The sequence below is a fragment of a genome, unplaced genomic scaffold, assembly GCF_019419815.1.
Source record: "Pyrus x bretschneideri cultivar Hongxiangsu unplaced genomic scaffold, Pyrus_bretschneideri_v1 Contig3, whole genome shotgun sequence".
Taxonomy (NCBI): domain Eukaryota; kingdom Viridiplantae; phylum Streptophyta; class Magnoliopsida; order Rosales; family Rosaceae; genus Pyrus; species Pyrus x bretschneideri.
Genome location: NW_025999612.1, coordinates 4518221 through 4540620, shown reverse-complemented (window position 1 = coordinate 4540620; position 22400 = coordinate 4518221). Strand labels below are relative to the sequence as shown.

At 38.7% G+C, this 22400-nt stretch overlaps 2 protein-coding genes across 2 annotated transcripts; one reads left to right on the top strand and one right to left on the bottom strand.

The window, feature by feature from the left end:
* Nucleotides 1-202: 202 nt before the first annotated feature.
* Nucleotides 203-4499, bottom strand: LOC103927302 (aluminum-activated malate transporter 9-like). The gene is made up of 6 exons (XM_009336209.3): nucleotides 3896-4499; nucleotides 3299-3439; nucleotides 2878-3153; nucleotides 2342-2481; nucleotides 2054-2200; nucleotides 203-1011 (listed from the first exon to the last, which is right to left on the bottom strand). The coding sequence occupies exons 1-6, from the start codon at nucleotides 4242-4244 to the stop codon at nucleotides 400-402; spliced, it is 1665 nt and encodes a 554-aa protein (XP_009334484.2). The 5' UTR covers nucleotides 4245-4499; the 3' UTR covers nucleotides 203-399.
* Nucleotides 4500-16651: 12152 nt separating this feature from the next.
* On the top strand, nucleotides 16652-22153 carry LOC103927303 (calcium-dependent protein kinase 1). The gene is made up of 8 exons (XM_009336210.3): nucleotides 16652-17412; nucleotides 18031-18174; nucleotides 18589-18741; nucleotides 19359-19474; nucleotides 19669-19836; nucleotides 20366-20493; nucleotides 20603-20702; nucleotides 21563-22153. Exons 1-8 carry the CDS (start codon nucleotides 16728-16730, stop codon nucleotides 21644-21646), a joined length of 1578 nt encoding a protein of 525 aa, XP_009334485.2. The 5' UTR covers nucleotides 16652-16727; the 3' UTR covers nucleotides 21647-22153.
* Nucleotides 22154-22400: the final 247 nt, after the last annotated feature.

Genomic DNA, 22400 nt, shown 5'->3' with positions numbered 1-22400 from the left:
TTTGTTTTACTTCAGCGTTTCGTGAAATTTTAATGATGATTTGAACTCCGTTTGATTAGCATATAGAATCGCTCAGTGATTAACTGTGTAAACAAAATGATATGGTTTACCAACACGACTGATAGCAAGGGAGGGGAATTCAAACTCGGGACTTTGGGTGCAAAAGGGTGAAAGCCCTTAAACAACTGAGTTACAAGCCAACTTGCGATAATAAAACCCGCTAATGATGTACTATAAATGATCTTTTGGAAATCGGCCGAGAATTAGGAACTTATTTCTGGATTTTCATTTTTCGTGAAACTGCAACACGATTTTTACATGATTATTTTTCATGAAAGCTGGTATATGTAGTGGGACATTTCCCCGTGTATTTGTATACAAATCTTCTCCCGTGTCAAGTTAGAACTTGGCTAACTTAGAAAGCTCATCAACTGCTTCAACCAAGTGATCAAGCCTGGCCACAAACTCTATCAGCAAGGAAGTGAAGTTGGCCAGGGACAACGCCGCAGTGCTTTCCAACGCCTTCATCCGTGGCAAGAAGTCGCCGGAAGAACCCTCTTCCTCAAAAGCATCAACCTGTAGAGGCGGCCATGAATAATGCTGCCTCCTCGACTGCTTCCTCATTAGCTCATGGTAATTGTTAGGCTCCGTCTGCTGCTGCTGCTGAGCGCTTTGGTTCGAGTTCTTGTCAAGGCTATTGCTACTGTCGAGATCAGCCAGTTGGCTCGTGAGATCGGAGAAGTTGTTGGATAGGGTCTGAGAGAGCTTGGTCAGTGGCTTGGAATATCCGTTCGTCTCCGGGGGGTCACAAGGCGATGTGAGGAGGTAAGAGTGCACGTCAATGGCGCGTTGGAGTCGCTCCGTTGAGCTGTGGAGTTTCTTGATTAGGGATGTTCTGGTGCTTCTTTTCATGTCGCTGATGTCTTGCCCTAGACTCCTTACCAGTTCTGCGGCCTGGCTTGTCGCTTCGTGGATCTCCGATTGGAATGTAATCCGGAGGTTGTAGGGTGCCTAAACAGTAAACACCAATCGAGTAAAAAGATTAATACTATCAGCAGATTATCATCAAGATCTGCGTTTTTTCTAACCCAATTCACCCCATTGAAAACCAATTTTATCCGAGTGCTCACTACACATTCTCGACTCTCGAGTGAAGCCGGGTGTATCATTTTATGTTTATCTCTCTTATCCTGTGACATGTTTAGTGAAAAACGAGATAAGCACAAGAAAATATATACCTAATTCCACCCAGTTTCTAATGCCCCATGATCTCCACCAACATTTGTTTATTCTGAACAAATTCAATTGCGATTGTGAATCAGGTCATAGGAATATCTTTACATGCTTGAGACTGACGATTAAAAACAAACCACAATTGATCATCGTCATCTCTTTTAGCACTAGTCAATTAATTATTATTTTAGTAATAATAATTATTATTATTATTATTCTGGTGCCAATTCTTAATTCCTGGTCCCCTAAATATTGGAAACCACTAACAACAGCAAGAGAATAAACACATCGTATAATTAACTTGTATTATTTTATTCCCAGCCAGCTCTTAAATCTTTCCAAATATTCCCCAGCTCCAAAATGGAAAAGGGTTTATGTATTTTATGTGGTTGGTAGATATTCAATCTGATTGTACATCATATTTAACTCATTACCTGCAAGTAGGCATTTCTTTTCACAGATGACCGCAGTTTGAGATGTATGCAAACAAAAATTTAGAAATGATAAGCACATGTCCCTTGACTTTTTATATAATCTTGCTTAATCTTGTAGATTGTTTTTATTTGGTTTATTCAATCCGATAGTAAAAAATAAAGATGAGTGTGTATGAAGCTCGAAAAGGGATTGAAGGTGGTTCACTCCCAATTTTCTTTACATAATTTTAATGAGTTACTATGCATATGTGTCAGACTAGATTTATGTAAGTAAAACCGACTCTTAATATGTCGGGAGCCAAGCAGTGTTCATTTGAGAAGTCATATGCAAAAGGGTTCATGTATGTACATGGAGGAGGAGGGGAGTGGAGGAATGGAATATATACCTGAATTTCAGAGTGCAGAACTCCATGAAGTGCCATGACCTGGTAAGCACAATACCTCAAAACTGCTGCAACTTTGACATATTCTGACCAAGGATAGAAGAAGTGCTTGAATCTGCCGTGTGGGGGCTCCCATTTTGCCGACACAGCCTTGCATTTCAACAATATAGCCAACACATATGATTAAACTTTTTCAGGTAACTTTTGGATTTGCGAATTATGATATAGATTATTCGTTGGAAAAGTATTAAAACCAATTAATTAAAGAGGTCTAATTAACTAATTTATTACCAAAGCCTCCAGTTTTGCTGATGAGTTCAATGTGCTCCGGCATTTCCTATAGGCAGGCTCGTCTGGAAACTCGCCCATAACAGTTTTGGAGAGTTCTGGGTGCACAGACCCATCATCTTCTAGATATTTCCTAACACAATCTGAGAATAATTTTAAGAAAACATATAAATGGTTATTCTCTCTACATCATGACCAAATGCAATCATCTAATCCAAAATCAATTAACAATTAGTGAATATGATAATTTATTCTGATATCATGTTATAATGTGAACATTCAACTAAAAGCATCGGGTTATGTGTCAAGTGACTTGTTATATCAAATATTATGAGCGGTTAATAGTTGAAATAAATAAATATGTGACAAAAAAATGTGGTCCATGTCTAGCATGGTATTATTAACATGAGATTTACATGCACGATATGTTTTTAGGTTTGTATATGTTGCATGCAGGGTATTATATTAACATGGGATTTGCCATTTTTATTTTTCACCGTGGTTCGAAATTAAAAATACCAATCGATTATTTGGCACACCTTCAAGTGAGTCAGCCACCGAGTTAAAGTTATTGACTAGCTCCTTGTGCAATTGCTCACCGGCCCAAATAGGGCAAACAAGCACATTCACTAAGACTGCTACAAAACCTCCGATGGCGATCGAGTAGAGTCGATCCATTGCTGTCCTCATCGGGTTTCCCATCGATAAGCGATACCCAGAAACAACGATCAAACAATAGGTGAAAAGTACGACCCTGAATCCATACTCATATGGCACGAGTGATGGCCACAACTTCATGAACGATGTAATGGTTCCTGCATAAAATTCATCAATTAATTCCAACAAAAATTGAAGTGTTTGATAATTTGATCAATTTCTATACATGCATATATATATATATATATGCATGTATGTATGGCTTTTGTAATCATCATTGGGGATATTCGATGCGCGACTTACCAATTAGGAAGATGCTAAAGCCAATGATGATAGGTTCAGCTACTCGTCCAGAGCTTAGTGCTATTTGAGCAACACTAATGGCCAAAACTCCGGCAAGCAAACTCCCAAGAGCTCGGTTAAATCCTCTGTTAAATGTTGCACCTAGAAACACAATGATATATGTTACATGGAACTTCTATGTATAACTACCAAGTTGTTTGGTTACATATCAAAGTCTATATACATGATTGAAGAGAAAATACTTGCTTCGTTGGGTTCCAATAGACAATACATGGTATTGATATTGCATACTGATCGATGTTTTACCTCACTATGTTTACTCACTTTGACCAAATATCGACATCATATTTGATATTATAAATTTGTATCCGTGATCAGCTATCACTACTCATGATTTAATATGTTAAATATTGATCTTAAATTACTTGCCACACACACGTCATGTTTAGTTGCATATACGTGCTATTTTGTACCATCCTCATAGTAACCCTAGATGTTAACTAGTTTGCATGTAAGTAAGGAATGAATTAACATCAATATACATGTGCTTATGCATGCATGCATGGATTCATGCATCCCAGCGCATACGATACGTACCGACCGTATATTCGAACATGATGGCAACCGTGAGGATGGACCAAATGATATTGGTGCCAAAAACTTCATAAGGTGCTCGGAAGAGTATGAGCAGAGAGACAAGAAGCACTGCCAGCCCCACTTTCAGTGAGAATTTCACCCTGTTGCTATCTTCTCTGGCAAATTTCCAGACTTTCCACACCCAATCCTTAAAGGGGAAGCCTTCTTCTTCTTCTCCTCCTCCTCCTCCTCCTCCTCCTCTTTCTCCCTTGCTGGATTTCTCATGGTGTTTGGCTTTGGTCACAGAACAAGGGATGTTAATGTTAATCTCAATATTATTACTACTATTACTACCCTTTTTGTCATTCATTCTCCAATGCAGCAGTATTCTCTCCCCCAACTCTTCTATAAGATGCTGTTTCTCTAAGAGCCCCAAACTGTCGAATTAATCGCTTATAATAAAAGCATTTTTTGAATAAGCTGGGGAGAACAAGGGAGGAGATGGATCAAAAACTGCGAGAATAGTGATTGAGTAGTAGGATTTGAGGTGTGTTCATCAGAAGAGAAGTGAGTAGGTTTTAAAGAGGAGGGGTGGTAGCTTTGTGTTATGGGCAAGTAGGTAAAAATGTACGTCTAGTCAGGATGTCATATATACATGAAGAGAATACAGTACGACAATGATAGAGAAGAGAGAAAATGAAGCTACACCCTGAAGATAAAAAGATGCTTAATTACAATAATGCAGCCTGCACTGCATGGATATAAGAGAATTTAGAATCTCAAATGCCGTTTTCAATCGCCAAACACGTTTACTCTTCCAAATATCGACCTTCGCCATGTACTAGCGAAGGTGGTATTTGCAGAATATCAGTGCATTACTAACAATCTATTTATTCGTTTAAAGTAATGTGAATTGAAAATCGTATATAATGATATTGCAACCACTAAAGTTGGTCACATACGAGGCATGTGGTAAAAAAGACAGGAAATTAACGAAAGTGATGATAAGTTGCTGGGATATATTGAAAAATGTTCAAGGAGTATAGATTCCAGAAAATGAATACAAGGACTAATTAAAGTGAGGATCCGGTATTAGCTATTCTTTACTAGGAATGCTAGTAACTTTCTTATTTGAATTTTTTTGTTCTACCTCGGTTCTCTTCTCATTCTGCAACTGCGATGTTACATGACGATCCAAGTTGTTTGTCATCACTCTTTAAAGATAAACTCTGCAAAAAATTAACCAAGTCTAAAATCATTTAGTCATCTAACGACCATTTAATAAATAGACGAACTATGCTATTTAGTTAAATACTGAAATTTTGAGAACGTTAAAGTTTTTTGTATAGTTGATCTTTAAAGAGAGAAATAGTGTAAAAGATTCATATCATCATGCAATATTGCAAGATGAGAAGAAAAATTGGAAAGGTCGCTAGCATTTTCCATGCATGATACACTCAAAGGAGAACTTGTACTTTTTTCCTCATGGGATTAAGCTAGGCCATAAATTCAATTTCATCCTCAATGAACTAAGAAACACTAGTGGTGCTTGGGCCATAAACAAAAATAAGCATGTTATGGGGTTGGACATCCTCAAGTCGCATGACTTTAACCCACCAACTTCGAAACCCAAAATCAAGGCTCGGACGACCATTTCATCTCTCTCCAATATGTCCGAGGGGTCGAACATGAGTCTTTCCGAGACGCGTCTGCCACACAAACTACCAGAGCCCGAGAATATCTCATCGCTTTAAATGCATATGTACGCATCATCCAACATGCTGAGGCGTTGCAGGTGAAATCATATGCGTACCTGGAAAATATCAGATCCATCATCGTAACTGCGTCCTAAACCTCTTTTGCCGTTGGCAGTCGAATGAAATACCCAATTACATTGGGTTCCATAGAGTTGATCAACCATCCTTTCACGATGGTATTCTTTGGTGTCCATTTAGTGAAGGTCGAGTCAGTTGTAAGGGGTTGTAGATTACTTCCAAACAAATATCCTAATTTGTCTTTGCCAACGACAATAAACATCTTGAAAATTTAGGACCAAACTCTATAATTTGCACCATTGAATTTGATGCCAATTGGCGAAGTGGATGTATCATGGTGAACAATTTGTGTCACCACTTAGGGAATCATCGTCGGGTTCACAACAACATCAGCAGTAGGAGTCGAAGTAGCAAGGGCAAATTTAGGTGGATGAGGGTTGATAGAACCGGTGGTGGTTCCACCATTAGGGGGTAGATTTTCCATGGAAGTTTTTTAGGGTTTTCAAACGGGAATAGGTCTAGCAGAAATCCTAGAATCTCTGCCCTGTTACCATGTTAAATTTGGGTTGCAGAATTCTTCAATGCATTCTTCTTACTTCGGAGGCAAATATATATAACACAACTTTAACTTACAAGGCAATAATAAATAATAAAGTCGATCTACCCTAATCACGAAGAAACAATCAGAAAACAAATCCCGCTAATTACACCGAGAATGTAAACCCATGCCAACAGTAAAAAATGAAGCAAGAGGAATATTTAGGTCATTTCTAATCGAGGGCTGGCCAGATGACTCGTTTTAGCCCTCTAGTCCTTCAAGATATTAATATTTTAATGAACAGTACATGACCATATTTGCCTTCGTCTCCAATCGAGGGCCAAAGGGTCAGATGGCTCGTTTTAGCCATGTCATAAAAAACTGTCTCCAACCGAGAACCAAAGGGCCATACGGCTAAACATAATTTATTATTTAAAAACTACAACTTAAATGTTGTTTGTTTCATGTTGTTAAATATTTTTTTTTTATGTAGTATAATTTTTATGTTGGTTAATGTTATTTAATGTTGTTTCATGTTCCACAACCCTCTGGCCTAGCCCTCGATTGGAGACGGTTTTCGGGCTATTTTCAGCCCTCTGGCCCTCTGGACCATTTGGTTGGAGATGACCTTATACAACAAATTAGAACTTATGTATACAAAAAATTAGAACTCAGATGCTACGACTCCTTTCACAAAGAAGCTTTTTTGCTGTTTCTTCTTGTAGGTATATTGCCCATGAATTAGAATGGTATTACTCTCTATATTGCTAATTGATTTTATCGTGAAACCTCAACTTTTGTTATGTTTTTAGAGTATATTAGCACATGTGTGAAGCTCAATAACTACACGTACTCTATGTCTCTCAGTTTGTGTTGTCCACTTATTAAGCTGTAAAATACGCCTCATATGAGGGACATGCAAAAATGAGAAGAAACGTCTCACATCGGAGAAGTGTATCAAACCTTGCATGTCCTTATAAAGATTATGTTACTCCCTATATGGCCAGTTATAAGGATATCTCAACCTACTTCACATACTAATGGGACAATTTACTCAAATGAAAACTTGTGTATCAAGGGAAAAAGTTAGGATTTGAATAGGTCATCACTTTTGTTAAAAGGGAACGTTTCTTAATATTTACGTAGAAAGGTAAAGAGTGAAACAATAGGAATATTGCATAGAACAAAGAACTCAGAAGCTACAACTCCTTTCACAAGGAAGCCTCTTTGCTCTTTCTTTGCTATAGGAGTATTTCCTAGGATTTGGATAGGTGATCAATGGTTGCTTGTTGTTCTGGTATATGCACAGGTTGTCAAAATAATTATGTTAAATGATTTTTCTTCTATATCCCCAATATAATATTCAGACTTCAGCATTCTCTGGTGGCTACTTTTATATAACTTTGCCTCAATGGTCTAAGCACAGACATGTTCTTTCTTTCCTCTTAACACGAAATCATTGGTATCTTGTTAGCTATCCGTCTAGTATTTTATCATATTTCTTCCTTTTATGCCTAATTTATTCCTAAAATTTGACATAGAAATATATGCTATGATTCTTTAATTACCATAGCCATGTATTTTAGTTTTTGCTATTAATTTATTGCATATGTTACACAGGTATCTTAGACTCTCTGTATTTATGAGTAGAAAGGAATTTTTCCCCTCTTTAGTCTTTCCCCTCATTTTGCAATTAAATATTGAGGAACATATTCGAGGAATAAAGTGATTAAGAACATGAGAAGTGATTAAAAACAGCTGACTGCATGGCCAAGGTCAAGAAGTGACTAGTACTACGATCTAGTAGTATTCTTCTTCACTTGTATGTGAGAGGTTTTAAGTTCAATTCTCATCAAGGTGATTTTGAACCACATTATTGTTAGCCCATTATGAGGCTTAGCCCACTCCCCTACCCTTTTAATATATATAATATCTTTTATTTAAAATAATGATCTCAGAAAATTTAAACTCAACCCTATATAATCAGCATTTAATAGAAGTAGCAATTGGTTAGCAAAGTTAAAATAATTTGTCATGTCATGTAGGAAAAACGCATTTCCAATGGAGGTAGCAATCCAACTAGCAAATAAAAAAAATAGTAACTGATCTTAGAGCAAGTCTGCCCTATGTGGGTAGCCGGCTCACAGCACACAAATAAGCCAGCCTTTTTTTTTTTTTTTGCTCTAGCCCAAGCCAGTCTCTAGTCTAGCCTAGAATGTGCTGAGCCATGGGACGGGCCATCTGATGTTAGGCTTGTGTCAGCTTGATATCAAAGCGCACTAATATATATATATATATATATATTTTTTTTTTTTCGTCAAGCGCGTGTAACACACGTGTGAGTGGGGGTGCGTCCCCAATAAAAAAGGTGATGGGCCCATTTTTGCAACGCACCAATTCTCACCCTTGAGTGGCCACATGGTGCGGTATAGGCCGTTGGATTTCCAACGGTCAAAAAAATTTCAAATTTGAACCCAACGGCTAGTTGACGTGGTGCGTTCTAGGCCGTCCGATCCAAAATCAACGGTCCACCATTTTCGTCCCAAAAAAGGGGAAAAAAACCAAACGGTCAGAAATATTACCATTGGCCACGTGTCAACATCTAGGCTATTGGATTTGAATCTTTTTCAAATCCAACGATCCAGATTAATTAACTTAATTAAAATTATTAAAAATTGTTTTAAAATACAGAAAAAAATTTTTTAAAAAATTATAATTTTTTTCTATAAATACCTAATCATCATCTTCCACCTTACACCACATTTCAATATTTTCAACACTTTCAACCAAAGCTTTCATATATTTTTTTGTGAGAAAATGGCTACGTGGAAGCTTATCGAAGATGTTACGTTGTGTCAATTTTGGGTTCAAATTACTCATGACCCGCTTACGGAAGCTTTTTGCTATAGGCTTGGTAAAGACACAAGAAATAGTCAAGGTCTTCAAGGTCGTTGGAAAAAAACTCAACATATCCTTTACTTGTTGGAAAAATGTTATGTCTCATGCTTCCAGTAATGTTCATAGTAGGACAAGTTTAGCGGATCAGGTGACAATATATTTATTTATTTATATGTATTCCACCTGCATCAATATTTTAATTTATTTATTTGTGTTACACCCGCATTTTATAATACTATCTTATCCCACATTTTATAGACATTACAAGTACAAGCATTCTACAATGCAAAGAACCACAACAAACAAATGGGAATGTTGGGAAATTGTCAAAGATTGTCCCAGATACAAAATTGTGCCAACTGGTCCAGAAGTTGTCATGCACGGCATCCTTCTACATAGTTCGCCAAAAGCAGACCTGGCGGAACAGGAAGGCTGCACATTTAAAGAGACGGAAGGGACGCCTGAAGAAGTGCCGGAGACGCAACCAACTTGTCGATCCCTAAGGCCTCAAGGTAAAAAGGCTGCAAAGAAAAAAGGGAGTTCTTCTAAAAATGACTGCACAAAATATATGGACAAACTTTCATGCCAAGTTGAATTGAACATGGCACGGGAAGTGGCTAAAGATGAGGTAAAAGTTACGGCTATGGAAGCAATCTTAGCAACTACTGAGAGACGTGCTGCAACTAATGAGAAACAAAGAGAAATACTTAATAGAGAAAGCCAGGTGGTTAGAGAAGAAAGGATGGCTTGAGCAGATCATGACACTATGAACAAGTCTCTAAAAGGAATGTCTCCGAATTCTAAATATTTTTGGACATTGGAAAAAAAAGACGTGGTGCGAAGGAGGATTGCAAAAGACATGGAAACAAGTCGAGGAGGTTCTAGCTACACATATCCTAGCAACAAAGATCCTAGCACCACATATCCTAGCTCCTCAGACTTTGTATAATTTCTTATTTATTTTAAGTACTTTATGTAATTTCTTATTTATTTGTAGTACTTTATGTAATTCCTTATTTATTTTTAGTACTTTATGTGATTTCTTATTTATTTTTAGTACCAAAGAAAATTATATAAACTCACCAAATAAACTTAAAAAAAAACACACGAAATAAAATTCCATAAACTAATAACCACATCCTTCCACCACAATCTCCTTTTAATCTTCACCTTGTTGCAATCTCCACTGGTGCTTAATCAAGTCAGTTTGATGGGTTAAGTGCCAGTATGGTAGTTGCATATTTGTGTACTGCTCAACGATCAAGCGATTGTAACGCCCATCTCGTTCCAATGGCTCGTGTTGCACGGGATCTTTGGTGTGGTCATGAGCACAATAGATACGTGTTCTTAAGTTGTTCATCATGTCCGGCTCGTATTCGTCGACGACATCGTAATCATACTCATCTTCCACAATCATGTTGTGGAGGATGATACACGTCATTATGATGGATTGAAGATCCTCGACAACAAACATTCTGGTAGCAGCCCTGACAATTGCCTAACGAGCTTGTAGGATACCAAAACAACGCTCCACATCCTTCCTACACCCCTCTTGACATTTTGCGAAGTGTTTTTCTTTTTCACTTTGTGGATGTGGCACTGTTTTGACAAACGTTGACCACCTTAGGTAAATGTCATTTGCTAGGTAGTATGCTCATTTTGTATTTATGGTCATTCACCCAATATGTGACTCTCGGTGCTTTTCCTTGCAGAACCTTGTCGAGCACTGGAGATTGGGCTAGAACATTGAGGTAATTTTGAGCTCTTGGAACACCAATAAAAGCATGCCAAATCCAAGTATCAAATGAAGCCACCGCTTCTAAAATGATATTTTTGGCTCATTTTCTGTCGCCATAAATTCCTCGCCATGCACTCGGACAGTTTTTCCAAGTCCAGTGCATGCAGTCGATGTTTCCAATCATGTCAGGAAAACCTCGCATTTCAGCCTTCTTCAGAAGCCTTTGCATGTCCCTTGGTGTGGGTTTCTGGAGGTACTCATTAGTGTACAGGGTTTCGACTGCGGAGCAAAACCGCATGAGGAACTCCAAAACAATTATTTTTCCCATCTTCACTATCCCATCCACTTGATCTGCAGATACTCCATGTGTAAGCATCCGCAAGGCAGTCATAATTTTTTGTTCAGGAAAAAGACCTAGAACATGAAAAACATCTATTTTTTTTTGTTGCACAAAGTATGGATCATGGTTGCAAATAACACTCATGATTTTGTCGAACAAACTTCGTTGCATTCTAAAATAACGTCTAAAAATATGATCAGGGAATACACTGTTGGGGATAAAATAATCTTCCAAGAGATATTTACCTTGTCTTTCCCTCTTTCTATCGAAGTTTGCGGCACGTCTAGGTTTGGCTATCTGATCCACAACTTCCATGACGCGACGGGAATGTGAGGCCTTTTGCCTACTATCTTCATCATCTTCATCCTCTTCCATTGTGAAAGCCTCATCTCCACCTTCCTCCACATTGAACAATTCTTCCTATTATGCCAACAATTTTTTCTGGTGCTCATTGATTTCATACAATCTCCTTGAAGAAGACATTGTAAGAACTTAAGATTTAAAAACGATGAAGAAAGATTATAAGCTAAAAAAGAAGGATTGAGTTTGGTGTATGAATGAGGATGGATGTAGGGTTTATATAAACAAAAAAAGAAAGGATGTTGTTCTTGACAATGCCACATAGCACTACGTGATTGGTTAAAAATCTGATCAAAATTTTGACTAAATTATTGTAAATAAATAGTAACACGTGGCGCGTCGGGATTGGTTGAAAATCTTATCGGAAATCTATCCATAAAATAGTATGTTCGGATAATGACATGTGACATGACAAGATTGGTTGAAAATTTAATCAAAATCTTGGCTAAATTATTGTAAACAGATAGTGACACATGACGAGTCGGGATTAGTTGAAAATCTTATTGGACATCTATCCACAAAATAGTACCTTCAGATAATGACATGTGGTGTGACAAGATTGGTTAAAAATCCTATCCAAAATTAAAACTACATTTTTTAATTTATTATTTTATAAAAAAATTAGGGTTGATCTCAATTTACCGTTCTGAAATTTATTGGTTTTCAACATTTAATACATCAAGTTTTTTTCATCCCAGAGTGGTACATGAAGTCATAATTTTGGAACGCTTTCATACATCCGTTAGGATTGCTGTTAAATCAACCGTTAATTGGTGACGTGACACCTACATGGACAATAACATAGCGCCACATGTCAATATGGCCACGTGGATATTTTAAAAAAAAATTAAAATTTTAAAAATTTGGGCCCAATCATCTTCCTCCGAGAGGAAAAGTTCTATCTCTTGAAGAGTTCGATCTCCTCCGCATCCCACCCATCTCCATCTTCTCCAAAGTACCCACTTTGTGGCCGCTATCTTCTTCAGCCAACTATATCCCACACCTACTTCTCCTCCCGACAACCCATTCCCAAACTCCCCAAACCGCCATTTTCACCCACACACCACACCTAAACTCCCCAACGAACCCGAATCCAAGAAGATCGAGATCAGCAACGGCTCCACCAGTAGCACCTCCCTCCACAGAGAACCCATGTCCCCCTCCTTCATCTCTATCCTACCTTCTGCGACTCATCCCCTTACAAAATTCACTTCGCCAACAATAAGAAACGGCATCGACCTCAACTTGTAAATAACTTACAAAATTCACATAGATCCGTTTAGAAATTTGGATTTAACAATTTGATTCTTTCATCTGATCCAAAACACACTTCAATGTTCTGGAAGGTAAAGATTTTTTCCTATCTTTCTATTTTTCTTGAACAAAATTGTTGGGTTTTTTTTAATAATATTCAAGGTTTTCCATTTTTAATCTCTTTTCCTTAGAAATTGTTTTTATTCCAAACTTGGTTGGTGAAGTTATTAGGTTTTGATTATCCATAAACATATATTGCTAGGAGATGGCGGTGTGGGTGAAATAGGGGTGGTGGGACTGAGTGTAGCAGAAGAAGAGGTAGACGGGCCGCCATGAAAAGGGGAAAGAGTTGCAGACCTGGTGGAAGAACTCGTGGGTGAGTTAGAAGGGGGAGGAGTTGAGGTTTGAGTGGAGACGTGACTCGGGTGAGTTCTGTTGCTGGTAGAGAATGGTGCAGACTCGAAGGAGGTGGACCGGGTCGACCAGGGATGGGACGGCGGCGGCGACTTGGGTGGGTGCAGGGGATCGGGTGAGTTCTGTTGAGGAAGAAGACAACCTTTTTCTTTTGTAATTTTTTAATGTTTAATTTTTAATTTTTAATTTTTAATATCGACGTAAGACCCTTATTGACACGTGACGCCCAATCATTATTCATGTGGGTACCATGTCATTAGTTAACGGAAAACTTAACTGCCGGACTAACAGATGTATGAGATTGTCCCAAAATTAACACTTTAGGTATGATTCTGAGACGAAAAAAACTTCATGTACTAAATGTTGAAAACCACGAAATTTAAGGGTAGTAAACTGATATTGACCCAAAAAATTAATAATATTTTAAATGGGCTGGGTGCTAGCACATTTTTTAGACTTGTGCCAATGCATTTTTTAGGGGTGGAGATGCTTTTGGTCAATTACTGTTCATTGGGTATATCACTGTTCATTAAGTGGGTTAAATGGGCTGGATGCTGGTGTATTTTTTTAGGGGGTGGAGTTACTCTTAGGCCATTTCCAATCAATCTGGCCAGAGGGCTATATGGCTAAAAATAGTTTGAAATGACACGAAAACATCTCCAACCAAGGGCTAGGCCAAAGGGCTTGTAGACCCCATCGGGCCAAAACCAGCTAATCAGGTGAACTAGCTGGCCATCTTCAGCCAGCTAGATGAGCCCAACCTACTTTCTGTTTTTTTTTGGACGAATTTTTATTTTTTTTATATAAAAAATTTCTAATTATTTACTTTTCACCATTTCATACTATCTTACCTTATTTTATTTCAATTCTTCACATTCTATTCTCTTCCAATAATTTTCCTTTAATTTTTTTCAATAATTTTCAAATGACCACCTCTTTCAATAATATTCCAATATGTCCGAAAACCTTATTTTAATATGGTAGTTTAATTTAATTAACTATATTAATTTAATTAAAATAATACATTATGTTTGGCCTATGGCCTTTTTGTAACATCCCACATCGCCCAGGGAAGTGGATCCTATAAGCCTTATATGTATATTCTCATCTCTACACAGCACGATGCTTTTTGGGAGCTCACTGGTTTTGGGTTCCGTCGGAACTCCGAAGTTAAATGAGTTCGCGCGAGAGCAATCCCAAGATGGGTGACCTATTAGGAAGTTCTTGTGTGGGTTCCAAGAAACAAAATCGTGACGGCGTGGTCGGGGCCCAAAGCGGATAATATCGTGCTACGGTGGAGTCGAGCCTGGTATGTGGTGGGGGCTCAGGTCGAGATGTGACAATTTGGTATCAGAGCCAATCGTTGGTCGGTAGTGTGTCGACGTGAACGTTGGACCCCTAAAGGGGGTGGATTGTAACATCCCACATCATCTAGGGGAGTGGATCATGTAAGCCTTATATACATATTCCAATCTTTACATAGCACGAGGCCTTTTGGGAGCTCACTGGCTTCGGGTTTCGTCGGAACTCCGAATTTAAGCGAGTTCACGTGTGAGCAATCTCAGGATAGGTGACCCACTGGGAAGTTCTCGTGTGAGTTCCCAGAAACAAAACTGTGATGACATGGTCGGGGCCCAAAGCGGACAATATCGTGCTACGGTGAAGTCGAGCCCGGGATATGATGGGGGCCCGGGACGGGATGTGACACTTTTGACACCCTCGGTTAGAGATTATTTTTTGTCACATGGCTATATTTGGCCTATGACCCTTTGACCCCTTCGGTTGGAGATAGTATGAAATATAGTCTTACACTGTTCATTAAAATATAATTTCTTAGAAGTCTATATAGGGTTAAAGAGAATCATCTGACTCTCATTTGGTGTGAAATGGCCTTATATATTTACATGGTCAGTTGGTACTTCTTCAAGTTGGCATATTGGGACATGCACTATACTTTTCAAACCCATGATTTGTCACGTAACGCCTTCATGTTTTGTGTCCAGAAAATGACATGAGCGTCACACATGACAAATGCTCAGTTTGCTTGCTTCAAATATTTTCATTGAAAATGGATCTTCTTCCCTGTGTGCATGTGGAGTTTGAGATCAAGCAGATTCCAGTGCTGTTTTGTACTCAAAAGGTTCACTTCTTTTGTTTATTTTCTCCCAACTTTAACGTGTATTTGATTTTCTTAACTAAATTAGTAAATTTTGGTATGCCAAATTGTAAAGAAATACTACTAATTAATCATGGCATGTTTTCTTATTATCATACATACTAAATCGTATCATTTATCACATACCTAGCAAATATTACATCGAAGTATTAATTACTAATTCAAATCTATAGTCTAATTATAATATGATGCATAGAATCAAAACGAGAAAATTTTCGTATATATGCTATCATAATATTACACGCAAATATCAATTGTGTTGGAAAATAAACCCAACACATGGTGGAACTGGACGAAGAAAGTTAGAATTTCATTATAAAACCAATTGGTAATATGAGGAGTAGCCCAACCTCTTATAAAACTATACAAGGTCCCTCCTCCCATCAATGTGGGGCTCATTCTCAAAGCGCCCCTTCACATGTGGCGAATTTTCAAACCTAACACGTGAACAACATAACAGGATGACGTGGAGTGCATGTGGCCGTTTGACTTTACACGTAGGGCAATCTGTTCTGATACTATGAAGAAAGTTGAAGTTCTACCATAAAACTAATTGGTTATATGGAAATTAATCAAACCTCTTATAAACCCATGCAAAGTTCTATTCCCATCCACGTAGGACTCATCAACGCTGAATACCCATGTGATTGAAATTAGGATCCTAACCATTCTCTACTCCCATGTGCAGGGGCCAGGGGATTGCTGGAGATGCAAATCAATGGACCACCTCCCACCATCACCCCAAGTAGATGCATATGATAATTCAGACACGCTAACAATTAGCAGATGGCAAATTTAATTCAAACCACTCCACAGCATTCATGATTAAATTGTTATGCATGACCTAATACACATAAAGTGTAACATGATCCATAATGCATGATCTAATTCAGACAAAAATTTAACGTTTGTTGGAAATGACTCAAAATAGAACTTCTTTATTGACGACTACAAAATCATTAAAGAATGGAGCGATTTTTTCCTCATGGTACCTACACAGTGATTTGCAAGGTTAACGTACAAGTTAATTCTTTGGATTTCAAAATTTTAAGTGTTGGATACGATTTAGGCGTGTTGCAACGTAAAATATTGACGGTATGAATCATAAGTTCCAATCCAACTTGCAATCTAATTTTTATTTTTATTTTTCAAATAAAAATAGAAACCCTTTAACCAAGGTCAACTAAATACCCCTCTAGAAGTCCATTATTGTCGATTGACTCGCACAACAACCCCACTCTGTATACTCCGCTACCCAAAACGCCGTCCACATTGACGACGACCCACCGTCGACCATTTCCCTGTCCTAACATCCCTAAATCTTCCAAAAAAATCGTTGACCCCCAATTGACCAAAAAAAATGGGCAACAACTGCAGCAGCGGCACTCTCCCCTCCTCCCCCGAAGACCCGGCCGACCACCACCACCACCCATCAAACGGTGCCGTCCGCATCCTCCCTCCCAATGCCCCCGCCCCACCCAAACCCAAACATCACACACCCCCAACCACCACCTCCGCTTCCAGCACCGCTCCCATCGGCCGGGTCCTCGGCCGGCCCATGGAAGACGTCCGGTCCACCTACACCTTCGGCCGCGAGCTCGGCCGCGGCCAATTCGGCGTCACCTACCTCGTCACCGATAAGCAGACCAAGCAGCTGTTCGCCTGCAAATCCATCGCCACCCGCAAGCTCTCCAACCAAGACGACGTGGAGGACGTCCGCCGCGAGGTCCAGATCATGCACCACCTCACCGGCCACCGCAACATCGTCGAGCTCAAGGGAGCTTACGAGGACCGACACTCCGTGAACCTCGTCATGGAGCTCTGCGCCGGCGGCGAGCTCTTCGATCGGATCATTGCCAAAGGGCATTACTCCGAGCGAGCTGCGGCCAATCTCTGCCGCCAGATCGTCACCGTGGTCCACTACTGTCACTCGATGGGGGTTATGCACCGGGATTTGAAACCGGAGAACTTCTTGCTCTTGAGCAAGGACGAGGACTCGCCGCTCAAGGCCACCGATTTCGGGCTTTCGGTGTTTTTTAAGCCAGGTGAGCTCAGCTTTGGGGGTGTGATTATCATGTGTAGTTTTGTTGCAGTATATTTTAACATCTGTTATATAAAACCCCCAATCTTGAAAGCTGAAACAAGCAGTGTGTTTGCTTCAATTTGTATGTTGATCATATATATATATTTAATTGGTAAAGCTATCGGTTTTCGAAGATTAGCATTTGCGTTAATTTGGGTGATGAAATTGAGCTGAAGCTGACAACTTGTGAGGAAATTACTAGGAATTGAAGGGTTTAAACCCCCATCACCCATCCTCATGAGTTATATGTTACTTGTTTCCGGTTAATGTCAGTCAGGATTGGGTGAACCCCAAATGCTTGTGGGGATATCAATTTATTGTTGGGAGGCAAGCATTTTGTTCTGGTGGTCATTGCACCAAAAGAGCGCACAATCCTACTCTGCTTGTAAACCATGAATAACCAACAAGCATGTTATGGTTGCCACCTTTGCCCGAGTGTCCTTACTCCTATTTCTCGGTATTTTGATTGTTTTGGGTCTTCTGTCAACCTTCCATGTTGCTTGTATTTTGAATTTGGAAACTTGTTCCTCGCCTTCATTGTTATCATACCATAGGACTTTACAGTTCATTTTTTATGCAGGAGATGTATTTAAGGATCTTGTGGGAAGTGCATATTATGTTGCTCCTGAAGTGCTACGTCGTCGTTATGGAGCTGAGGCTGATATTTGGAGTGCAGGGGTGATACTATACATTCTACTTTGTGGGGTACCACCATTCTGGGGAGGTACGGCTCTTCTTCCTTAAGAGTAACTGTATTTAGAGATTTTTATTTTGTTTAACAACTGCCATGCAGTGGTTTCTATTAGCGAGTAGAAATGCAGAATTCTAAGTATTCCTTCATGAATGTGTCATTTGTTTCTCCGTTGATACTAGAAAATCTCATGATGAGCTCCTACCATATTAGCTTTATTTTTCCATCCAATTCTGATAAGTCGAAGCCTTTTTTCTTAAACCAAGTAATGTATAAATACTTTACTTCCGCTCTAACAAGTGAATTGACTTGAAGTATGCATTAAGTCAACACTCAGAAGCAGCTAGAATTTTAGGATATCACCCATTTTCAGTTTATCACTTTAGTACAAGTTGCCACTTAAAGGGGTCATCAGTTTCACTTTTCTAAATTGTATTTTATGCGCAGAGAATGAACAAGGTATCTTTGACGCAATCCTTCGGGGACATCTTGACTTCGCATCTGACCCTTGGCCTTCCATATCCAGCAGTGCCAAAGATCTTGTGAAGAAAATGCTCCGAGCTGATCCTAAGGAACGACTTACTGCAGCTGACGTCCTAAGTAAGTTTCACAATGACATATTCCTAGACATGGAATACTTTAAATATTGCATGCTTTCTATTTTAATTTTTTTTCGTTTTTTGGTTTTAGTGTTTCTATAACTGTTGATGATTCACTTTCCCATGCCCTTCCTTCTCACAACCCTACCTACCCTCATCCCCAAAAACCAAAAATTATAAAAATAGAATTGTTGAGAACATTTATGCCTACTTTCTCTACGTAGAAGTGGGCATGATTTTGGATAACGTGTAGTTGTGATTGTGCTCGAGGAATGATGACATGGTATCATCTCCTTGTTGGCATCATGTTAACAAATTAAACGGTGAATGTTATGGAGGATGCTCCTGGTACAATTCCATCTAAGCGGACTGGCTAGCCATATGGTTTATCAGGAGGATCAAGAGAACAGTATGAAGAAGCTCAGTGGATATGGTGTTGAGTAATTATTCTGAATAGTTAGGTGTAGTTTCATAATTATCTTTGCTAGCTCTGTAGTTTGACTTATTATCTTTGCTAGTTCCTACCATCAGATTTTCGTGCTTCCTGTGTTAAACATCCTCCATGCGTTGAGGCTTTTTCTTAGCTACAGTTTCTGAACCACTCAAAACACAATGCAGGCCATCCATGGATGCGAGAAGATGGTGATGCATCTGATAAACCTCTTGATATTGCCGTTCTATCTAGAATGAAACAGTTCAGGGCAATGAACAAACTCAAGAAAGTAGCATTGAAGGTAAGAGCATCTTTTATCAACATCGTTAGCATCCTCTTTATGCACTGGAATGAGGCTGGTGGAAATGAATCCGGGGCTTGGGGATGCTGCTGGTCCAGCCCATGTCATGAGACTAGAAATTTGTCAGTATCCTCATGCATGCTTGTTTCATGACCAAACATTTAATAAAGTTGTGCTATATTTCTTTCTTGCAGGTAATTGCAGAAAATCTTTCTGAAGAGGAAATCATAGGCTTGAAGGAAATGTTCAAATCCATGGACACAGATAACAGTGGAACAATTACATATGAAGAGTTAAAAGCTGGCCTTCCAAAACTCGGTACCAAGCTCTCTGAGTCAGAAGTGAGACAGTTGATGGAAGCGGTAATATCTCGAGTCTTCTTACTGTTCGTCCAACGTGAGCTTCATGATTCCAGTGTTTTTGGTAATTTTGTCATTAAGAGAGAAGAGAAACAAAAGATATGAGAAACCGAAAAAAAAAAAAAAAAATGAAGAGAAGAGACTTTTGATTTCTCTTACTTGTGCTGGATGGTTACCGATAAAAGTAGAGAGGAAACATTAGTTGAGGACATTTTTGAAGTAGTTAAAAATAAACAAGATCTGAATGTCACTTTCCCCTCCAATCTCTCCATTTGTGGAGGAAAGTGAATGAGGAGAGAAAATAAGACTTCAAAACTATTTTCGAAACATCATTCTCTTCACATATACCCATCCATTTCGTTAATTTTAAACAAGCTTTTGTTCCAAATTTCCAAGTGCTTCAGTCTTTGTTAACCTATAAGTCTACATCGGTTAGCTGTGTGGCTTGTTCAGATGGTTTATGTTTAATTCTTCAATTGGATGACCTATTCCCTAATCCTACATAGTTGAAAAACTCTGGTTTCATTTTCAGGCTGATGTGGATGGAAATGGAACGATTGACTACATCGAGTTTATAACCGCTACTATGCACATGAATAGAATGGAAAGAGAGGACCATTTATACACAGCCTTTGAATATTTTGACAAAGACAAGAGCGGGTAACAGTTTATTGTCAGTAACATAGTTATAGCTGTGTTTTACCCCATTTTCAATTGTATATCAAACTGTCACTTTTTAAAATTATGTTTTGACCTCTTCTCATTTTAGGTACATCACGATGGAAGAATTGGAGCAAGCACTTAAGAAGTATAATATGGGCGATGAGAAAACAATTAAGGAAATCATTGCAGAAGTTGACACGGACCGTGTACGTGCCTAATCTTTTGTCTTAACATATATATATATATATATCTTTATCTTGATATGTATTTTCTTCGCTCCCTCTATGTGTGTGTGTGTGTTTGTTTTTAATATTGATATTTTCCTCCTATTTACCACATAGGGGAGATTAACAAATTTACATCAAGGAAGATATGTCACTAAGGCCTCGTTTGTTAGAGGATAGGACTATTCACTATATTGAACGCAGTTTGAAGGAAGAAATGATGAGAACTTCCATGTTTTGTCCAAGAAGGTTACTCATGAAGAAAAGCTATCCTAACTAATAATCCCCACAAAAATTGTAGGGTTAAAAGGGACACTTTTTCTTCATGAGTAGCCTTCAACTTGGACAAAATAAGAAAGTTGTCATCCATTTCTTCTTTCAAAATGCCTTCAATATAGTGAATAGTCCCATCCAAGCCAATGCTCTCCAACAAAGTAACAAATGAGGCCTATAGGATTAGGGTTCGACTGTTCCTCAATATTATAGTGAATATCATGTTGAGAAGACGACTTTGCTTACAGTGTTGATTTTAACCACAAAATTGCAGTTGACATCCTGATACCAAAACTGTAATGGCCACATGCTGGGACAGGGGCAATATAATAATTCCCGTGTTTTGAACCGAATCATTAAATCAGGCAGTCTCTGTGAATTTGAATGGGGAAAAGAAATCATGTTACTGAATGCACCTTATCATCTCATAGTTACACCATCGCACCATACTAACAAACTGATAGACTAGTACCTCCTTGTTCTTGTTTATGTCTTGAGTGTTTTTGAAGCCTTGATGTTTCTTCCAGAGTGTTTCTGTCGCAGTTAATGAATTCCGAAATTATTTGCAGGATGGAAGGATTAACTACGATGAATTTGCAGCCATGATGAGGAAGGGCAATCCTGAGTTGGTCACAAATAGACGAAGAAAATAAATTAAACACAGTTTGAATGTTTTGCTGGGCTGGCTTAACCAGTTTTCTTAATCTTGCGGGTTCCTGATACACCTTGAGATATGTACCACTTACAATCTCAGTTTAGCTGGTTGGGATTGCAAGTCCTTGGCCTGCCCTTCGGCAGGATAATCCTCCTGCTGTTTGCAGGGGAGATTTCTCCTTTCTGGCAATTTATGCGGTGCAGTGTAAGAGCAAATGCGGGTTCTCTGACCCCAACTCCCAAGTTATGTAATCCTCCCTATTTTTCCTGTCTGTTTCGCGGTTTTTTTACCTTGTAACTGAATGTTGGTTTGCTCGTCAGCCACACTATCCTTGCAACTGAAATGTTGGTTTGCTTTTGAGCCACACTATCAATAGGGCAATATCAAAGCAGTAGAAGCTAGAAATGTAATGATTTGGATTTTGCCTACATTTTTATTTGCCTTCAAGAACTGTTCAAGGGAAGCTATTTATATTTATGGATGAAGATTTCTTCTGGTTTTTTCAGCTTTTAATGTTTCAACTCCGTTAATTTTGTTGGACAAGAAATGAAATTAACATTCAACAAGCAATGCAAGGTATAAAGAAAGAAATGGAAAAACCAGATAGGGTTGATAGGGATGGCAATTCTAACTGTTACACCTGTTAACTATTGATAACTGTCTGAATGGATTGGATTGGATTAGGATATAAAAATTTGGGTATATTTTGGAAATGAGGAAAATTGTGAACATTATGTGGTTATGGTTTTGAA